The sequence below is a fragment of the Trachinotus anak genome, unplaced genomic scaffold (genome assembly GCF_046630095.1).
Source record: "Trachinotus anak isolate AG129_WGS33_773 ecotype Australia unplaced genomic scaffold, CSIRO_AGI_Tana_v1 ptg000010l, whole genome shotgun sequence".
NCBI lineage: Eukaryota > Metazoa > Chordata > Actinopteri > Carangiformes > Carangidae > Trachinotus > Trachinotus anak.
Window position 1 is genome coordinate 25442104 of NW_027273861.1, and position 8182 is coordinate 25450285.

At 44.1% G+C, this 8182-nt stretch overlaps 1 protein-coding gene across 4 annotated transcripts in view; it reads right to left on the bottom strand.

Annotated features, from left to right (window-relative positions):
* The window catches only part of lrp8 (low density lipoprotein receptor-related protein 8, apolipoprotein e receptor), a 170545-nt gene extending 163219 nt beyond the window's left edge, over positions 1–7326 (bottom strand). For all 4 annotated transcript variants that reach the window (XM_071486399.1, XM_071486398.1, XM_071486397.1 and 1 more), the window contains exons 1-2: positions 7052–7326; positions 5869–5994 (exon numbers count right to left, since the gene is read on the bottom strand). In XM_071486399.1, the coding sequence (XP_071342500.1) occupies positions 5869–5994; positions 7052–7118 (193 nt within the window). In that variant the 5' untranslated portion in view covers positions 7119–7326. The remainder of the gene's footprint in view (positions 1–5868; positions 5995–7051) is intronic.
* Positions 7327–8182: the final 856 nt, after the last annotated feature.

Genomic DNA, 8182 nt, shown 5'->3' on the forward strand with positions numbered 1-8182 from the left:
TACTCGCCACGTTCACCCGTTCACTCACACATTTATACATCACACCCATGCACACACTCACACACTGATGGGTCAGCCGTCGGGGGGAACATCCAATTAGTGGTCGAGCCGCTCGAACTCCTGAGCCGCAGCCGCCCCCAATTTACAGGATGTATGAAGAATTAAACAGCATGAGCTCGTTTCAGGACGATTCCTGATGAGCAACCAGCGAAATTCACAAATTTCACTCACCATGTTCCATTTCTTAGGAGGAAAAGAAAATAGTCCATCACTGAAAACAGTTTTGTATATTTCATGTAATGTTTCTGAAAACTCCTACACAGAAGTGACAGTACAGCCTCAGCATTTAGCTTCAGGCCTGCTGGAAGTTTTCTTCTCCAAAGTGTGGAGATGTTTATCTCCCACTGTCATCCAGCAAACTGTAGTGTAGGTTCAAGTGTTAGCGTGGGGGCACGGAGGAAAATGATCAGGGCTCCATCAGAGACAGGAAAAAAAATCTATGCTAACCAAAAGTGAGCACATTTGAAATGTTCTGTAATAATCCTTCTTTACACAAAAACAATGAAAAGATGTCTTGAAATCATGAATATAAAACCCAAATTGTATGAAAACAGAATTATCCTTGAAATGGCAGGTTTACCAACTAGCCAGTTTCACGACTGCTTTTTTTCAGTGGAATGAGAGTCTTATGTGTTGCCATCTGTTTGTGAAATGCTTTCTCTCCACACACAAAGCCAACCAGACGAGACACACACACGCACGCACACACAAACACACACACTGATAGAGTCCCTCAGTGTCTCAGTAGTCACACAGCACAGCAGTGGTTCTCTCGCTCTCTCTGGAGACCAGAGCACTGCAGCTGCTGACACTCCACGCGTTTAAGCATGGACACACACACACACACACACACACACACACACACACACACACACACACCACATCCTTAGTCCAACACAGAGAACCAAATGATGGGAGCTGGGTGTCACTGTGTGCCAGTGTGTGTGTGTGTGTGTGTGGTTGGTGTGTGTTTTTAGAAAGTGGAAAATAGGAAATATAACTGTTCGGAAACTGCACTGGGTATTAATATGATGAATTTCAGCATTGACCCTCAGTTCAGTCTGTGTGTGTGTGTGTGTGTGTGTGTGTGTGTGTGTGTGTGTGTGTGTGTGTGTGTGTATTGTCCTTTCAAAAGCACCGGTCTCTTGTTTTAATCTATGGAAGTGGTGCCACACAGTCCTGCTCCTACATGCTCATTGTGTGTGTTTGTATGTGTGTGTCTGTGTGTAATTGATTAAACTACTGGTCCCCTTGACCCCATACTCCCATTAAAAGTCTGACCCCAGCTGTGCTACAGAGAGCAGTGTGTGTGTATGTGTGTGTGTGTGTGTGTGTGTGTGTGTGTGTGGGGTGTCAGCAGGTGACCAAAATGTGTTTCTGTGAGCCTATCAGCACAATGCCTTTTATGCCTGAAGCGCTTCTCTGCAGTCTCTTATTACAGTATCATGTGTGTGTGTATGTGTGATTGAAAGAGAGACATACACACACATACACACACACACACAGCAGTGGCGTGAAATGTGTTGTGATGTCTCCTCTATGGGAAGCCGATCTCAGACTGCACTGGAGACGCTCCCCTTCTCAGACCTGCTCAGACTCATTGTCCTGCTGTGACACACACACACACACACACACACACACACACACACACACACACACACACACACAGCACAACAAGAACTTTCTTCCCACCCTTATGTATTCTCTTTCAGTCCTCTTGTCTGTTGTGAAACATTAGGTTTTCGGGCTCATTTATGGTCTAGGGTTCAGAATTTGTTCCTGTCCTTTGACTTTTTTTCAGCCATGTGTCAATCATTACTTGGGCTGCAAGTAATATATATATATATATATATATATATATATATATATATATAGAATCAAAATAAATGCCCATCACAATTTCTAAGTCTAAGTTGATATCTTTATATTACTAGTTTCATCAAACCAATGATGCAAAATCTAAAAGATATTCAAATAAACAATTAAAAGAAAGAGAAGCAGAAAACCGTCACATGTGAGAAGCTGTAACCTGCAAATGTTTAGATTTTTTGCAAGAAAAATGATTAAAACATCCATGAACTATCTCAGTTAATTTTCCATTGATCATCTCATGGATTAATTGAGTATTTGCTGCACCACTTATCATCGCAACTCATAATGTGATTGTTAATTCTCACAGAGAGTGTTTTTACAGTGCAATGTGACCAAGGCCATTTGGAGGAGGAGACTGTACAACGATGTGAGGGAGAACGGTTGAGAGCAAACACGAGATTCAGACATGAGATGAATTTACAGTGGCACTTCAGATTAAACACATTTAAATCCATTTAAATCCACTCAAAAATATAATAAGACCTTTTTTCTGTATATTCCACAGCCAAAATATAGGTCATACAGCCATGCAGAGGTGGAGAGTTGCCATGTGTACACGTGCACGTGTGCACGAGCGTTGTGATCACTACAAAGACGGCACACACATGCACAAAAACCCCACCACCATCACCACTTTACCGTCTCCCAGGGCAACAAGAACGGAATCTACCAAGAGCTACACTGAAAATAAAGGAGAGGAGAGGAGAGAGGAGAGGAGAGGAGAGGAGGAGGAAGAATGAAAGGAAGGAGAGTCAAGGCACAAAAGACAACCCAATCTAGCAAGACTTATTCTAATACAGCTGCTGGAGGGAGAAAGCTCGAGAGGTAATCCCTGCTGTGAGAGACCTGCATGTGTTTGTTTGTGTGTGTGTGTGTGTACACAAAGAGATGAGTGATGCGACGACTGACTGATGGAACACGCACAGATACTGTAGCTCACGCTCACACACAAACACGTGCAAACAGTTACACCTGGCTGGGACGTGAACTGTATGACAGAGTCATTCCAGGTGTATTTACGTGCACGCTGTTGCCTACACAGGCTGCCGAGTCAAAGTAACGACAAAACTCAATGATGCAGTCGTTTATAGGTCTAGTGCTTTGGTGTACACATTAGGTGTCGCTGATAGCAAATTAAGCACAACCGCACAACTGCATGGGGTTATTCAGGGAACACTTACAATTGGTTTAGAGTGTAATTTCAATGGGTAATTCTGGAGTAGTGTGGAACAAAAACTGCAAATTTATTGAAATGCCATCATCATATATCTCTGAATGACTTAAAATTGTTGTTGTATGGAAGAAGACTTGAAACTAGCAACTGAGACCATAAACTCATTTGTTGACTGAGGTAATAAATCAAGTGAGAAGTGGGGCCATTTTCCCATAGACTTAAATACAATCGGACTTTTTGCAACCAGTGGAGTCGCCCCCTGATGGTCATTAGATAGAATGCAGATTTAAGGCACTTCAGCATTGGCTTCACTTTTCAGACTCTAGAGTCTACCTCTGTCTTTATATACAGTCTATGGATACAAATAAGAAATTATATAAAATGCACTGATATTAAAAAACAGTATAATTACCTTTAGAATTATCAAGGTAAATGCAACAGTTTATCTTGACATAGATTGATCTTAAAATTGGCTCTAATTAAGGGACATTTTTCAGTTTTTCATTGTGTAGCTTTATTTTGAAAATCAGAGGTGAGGACCAATGACAGATGAGGGAGTGTTAGAATGCTTAGTGAAGACAGAGCAGTGTCAATCATCTGATGGACAGCCGACTGTATGTGACATTTAGCTTTGCCACGCAGCCCTGAGTGAAGTGAAACTTGTTGCTAAGCTAACCTTACCCCGGCCCTTGTAATTATGCAAGAGCTCCCCCTCTCTCCTCCACCCCCCCCCCCCCTTGCTATTCCAATTCATCCAAATTACTCTGCTCCTGTTTTCATCATCTCTTCTCTACACCATCCTGTTCCTCTCAATCAAATCTGCCCCATCTTTTCTCCTCCTCCTTCTCCTCCTCAACCTCCTCCCTCTCTCCACTGAGCTTTGCTGATGATATTGGGTTTTGGGGAGGGGGGCACAGTGGTAGTGCTGGCATCTGCTTGAGGGGCTGGCACACCGCCAGCCATTGAGCATCACTCCGGCAACCAGAGTCACGCTATTGGATTTATCTCCAACCAACCTGTCAGCTGATGCTCTCTGTGGGTGTAAGACGAGTGGGCATAGCCTCTTTGGCATTCGCACTGCCAAGGTGCCCACAGGAGATTTAAAAATGGGGAGGGGGGTCCTTAGTTAGCTGGTGCTACAACACCAAGGAAGTGAGACAGCTTTTTAGAAGGAAGCACCCAGCTTCCAACACAGGCTCAGAGCTGGAGCTCTCAAAGAATAGAAAGTGCAAGGCAGGTACAGTGAAGGGAGAGAGGAAGAGAGAGAGTATAAGGCACAGCAGTAGGAAAAAAGTACATAAAGATATAGAGAGTGAGTGTCGAAGAGATTGGGAGAGTGACATAGGAGCCCAAGAGGAAAGCATAACCACATCTAAAGCTTACAGGATATGTAGCAAGAACAGTGAAGGAAGAAGAACCACAGACAAAGTGGCTCAGGAACAAGAAGAGCCTGTCAACTTGTGGCTTAAGTACCATATTTTCATATTCTCTATGAGCAGCACCTATACTGAACAACACAGTAAAGCATACCTGTTGGAGTGAGGAGGAGCTCATTAATAACTAATTCCCCTTCCATCAAGCACTGGCCACTAAATGTCCAATAATCCCAATCAGTCTCTCCAGTCAATGAGACGCGCTTGGAAATGTCAAGACATTCATGCAGGGAACTCCCGAGATATCAGCAGCCACCACCACGTCGGGCGTGTGAGATGAGAGAATCACGAGTTTGGTGCTGCTAGTCCCCCAAGATAAGTGATGAATCAATTTGGCCACTAATACAACCATTCAAGCAATTAGTACCATGACAAATTTATAAGTGATGACTACTCAGCTGGTTGTCTGTGCGTTTTCCTGAATGCAACACAGTCAGAGGGAGTTGAACCAGAATCACACACTACTGGTCTTTTTCACACATTCCTCCGGCACATAATACTATATTTGTACATACGGTGTTGAATATGCAAATTCTGTATTTTAAACTTAAGCGACAAACCATGTGCTCACAGAAGAAGAGGCGCCCTTGAGAACGGAAGAGCAGCCAATTTGGGATCAGCCGTATCTGAGAGCCACAGTATTTACATGAGAGCGTGCTGCATAACATAGCAGTGAGATGTCATGACCATAACACTGCTATTGTGTCTGCGTATTTCAGATATGACACAATCTGCGAAGCCATTATACATCCAAAGCATTATGAGACATTAAAGCAGGGTGAACTGGGTCACTGATAACAGCACTGACATGATTACACAGTCCACAGCGAGATTCAGATAATAAAAATAATAATAATATGGAATGGCCCCGCTCTGACCCAGTGGGGCAGCAGCTCTTTGTGTCAGAGTTTTACTTTGCTTGAAGTGAAGATCAGTAAGAAACGAGTAAAATTCCTGTGAGCATGTGACCTGACCAGTGGTCCAGGATCAGCAGCTCCTGCACTGTCGTCTGCAAACCAACAACCGAAAAGGAGTTTCCAGAGGGGCCCCAAGCAAAATGATAAGCAGCTTACTCTCAGTTAGTATAACTCCATTCATTCAAAAGTTACAACACGGATGTTGTCAGTTATCTACAACGTTATCCAGTTTTGCGCCAGCTCTTATCAAATAGCCACATGCATTATCTCATCAAATAACAGTCTGGCACCAAATGTGAGGAAAGATTCAAGACTCAAGTTTGTAACACATATATGATGGCAGTTACATTCAAGGTCCAGCAAATTAGCCATTCAGTTCATCTGCCAGCGCAACAGAGTCAGAGCTACTTACGACAGTTCTCCTCATCGCTGCTGTCTGAGCAATCATCATCATCATCACATCTCCACAGGGTCGGGATGCACCGTCCGTTCTTGCACTGAAACTGCCCGGTTTCACACTCTGACTCCGTATGAGTTCCTATGTTGTCAGGAAAAACAAAACAAAAACAAGCAGTCAGAGGAATGTGGATAGATTTTGAAGGAATGTAAATATCAGGGTAAAAAGATACAAGAGTTAAGAACACCATAAAGTGGCATAAAGCCACTGTAAAATCACATTTTAGACCCATAGATACACAGAGGGTAAATAATGGTCATGCAGGAAAGAGGCTGTGTGAGTACTCCATCAGGACCAGCCTATGGCAAAGGAGGGCTGGACCACAAACTGTTTACACTGCTCAGCTGGTTCTGTTTTGGAGGTCAACTGATATATTGCATCAATCTCACTATTTCAAATAACACTGCCATAGACCACATACAACCCAGGGCACAGCTGTGTGCAGACAGATATTACATCACATGTATGTCGGGGGTTGTGAAGTGCTATAGCTGTTCCAACTCATCCAAATGCACGGGCTTCCTTCTACAGCTCTGCTGCTGTAATCAGTGGTTAATTCATGTGTTTTCTCATATAGAATCGTTTCATATGAATAACACGTGTGCATTGTGCTCATGACGGGCTTGCCTGTTGTTTCAGTACCAACTGTGTACCTTTAGTGCGACCCTGGCTGCCTGTCACCGCCGCCCGGCCGCCACTTCCACGCAACGATCTGTTAACGCAAATCTGTTTAAACCGTTATCAAGCTGCAGCTGCAAACAACCAAACGCAGCCCACTACAGTCTGCACTTTGTGTCCCTGTCCCCAAAAAAAACAACAACAAAAAAAACAAAACTGAAACATCAGCGTATGGCATTTAGACACGTGTCGGGCTGTGCGATCTTTTCTTCCGCGTATTGTCACCTAGTGTCACCAGTGAAAGCTTCCACAGCCCGGAACAGAGCCGGGGTCCAGGTGTGAGCCGCTGCATGCCTGCAACCACGGGAGTCTTTGTGAATAAAATAAAAAATAAAATAAATAAAATAAGGCACATTAGCGCAGCAGTTGTGTGAAGACGCGACTCTTGGTGAGCTGCGACCCCCCCCCCCCCCAAAAAAAAAGCGCTGCCGTCCGCGGTGCGATGAGACAAGTGTCTTACCTTTAGCGCAGTGGAGCTCCATGAGTAACAAATGTAACAGCACAAGCTTCCCGACTTCCGTCCACATCTTTAGATCCTGGCGGCGGCGGACACACGGTTGTGTTGGTGCAGGTTAGAAAACAAACCCACTGAAGGATCCCCGAGCCTGCACTCGTCGCTGCCTGCTCCTCGCTCTGCCTCCGCTCCCGGTGTGTGAGTGCGTTTGCTCCGCCAGGCTCGCTTCTTTCTCCCCCTCCTCCCCCCCTCCTCTGCCTCGGCTGCAATTTGAATCAGTGACGCTTATGGGCGGGTTAGCCAGGGATGGTTACTGCGGATAATGTAGTAGGTAGAAAAACTACATCAAAGGGGTCGTTAGTCAGGGAAGTCCTGTCAGATGAAACAGCTGAGTCACGTAGAGCGGGCTGCCTAATGACAAAGTACCTTCAAATTATTGTTAAAAACATTCAAAATTAAGATTTGCTGAAGGAATAGCTCTATGTTTTAGTTCATTTTTTTTACTTACCATGTGTTAGACAAATAGATTAATGCCACTAACACTCCTTCTACAATGAGGAAGCAGTTTGGTTTTAAATACTGTAAATAAGAGGAACAGCAAGGGTGGGTCTGTCCAGAGTCCAGAAATATCTAATATCTGCAGCTCATAACATGTTTCATCTTCCTGGAAGGTGCTGCATGTTTTCTCTGCTGTCATGTGCTGTCTTGCAGGGAGTGGGTGGTGGTGACAATGGTCAACTTTGTCTACGGGACAAGAGGTTAATTCACAGTCTGATCATCACTACTTCTTCATCTTCTCACGCTGAACCGAGGAAAGACCGAACCCTACAGTGACTCACTCACACCAAGTCGTATTATGAGACAGGATGAGACTTGCTAGTTAGCATCCTAACTCACCAGAGTTACTAAAGTTAAAATGCTAACTCACCAGAGTTGGCATGCTAACTCACTGCTGAAAGAGAAGCTATAGAAATAGAAGCGAAACAAGAGTTAACATAGGTGTCTCTGTCCATCGCTGTGAGCTGACAGCTCTTGGCAAGTAAAGGGTTGAAGTTTGATGCTGAACTCCTAACATTTTTTCTAGGCCTGTAAGTGAACAGCAGTTAGTTAGTTAGTGTTAACTTTAACCGTACAGCG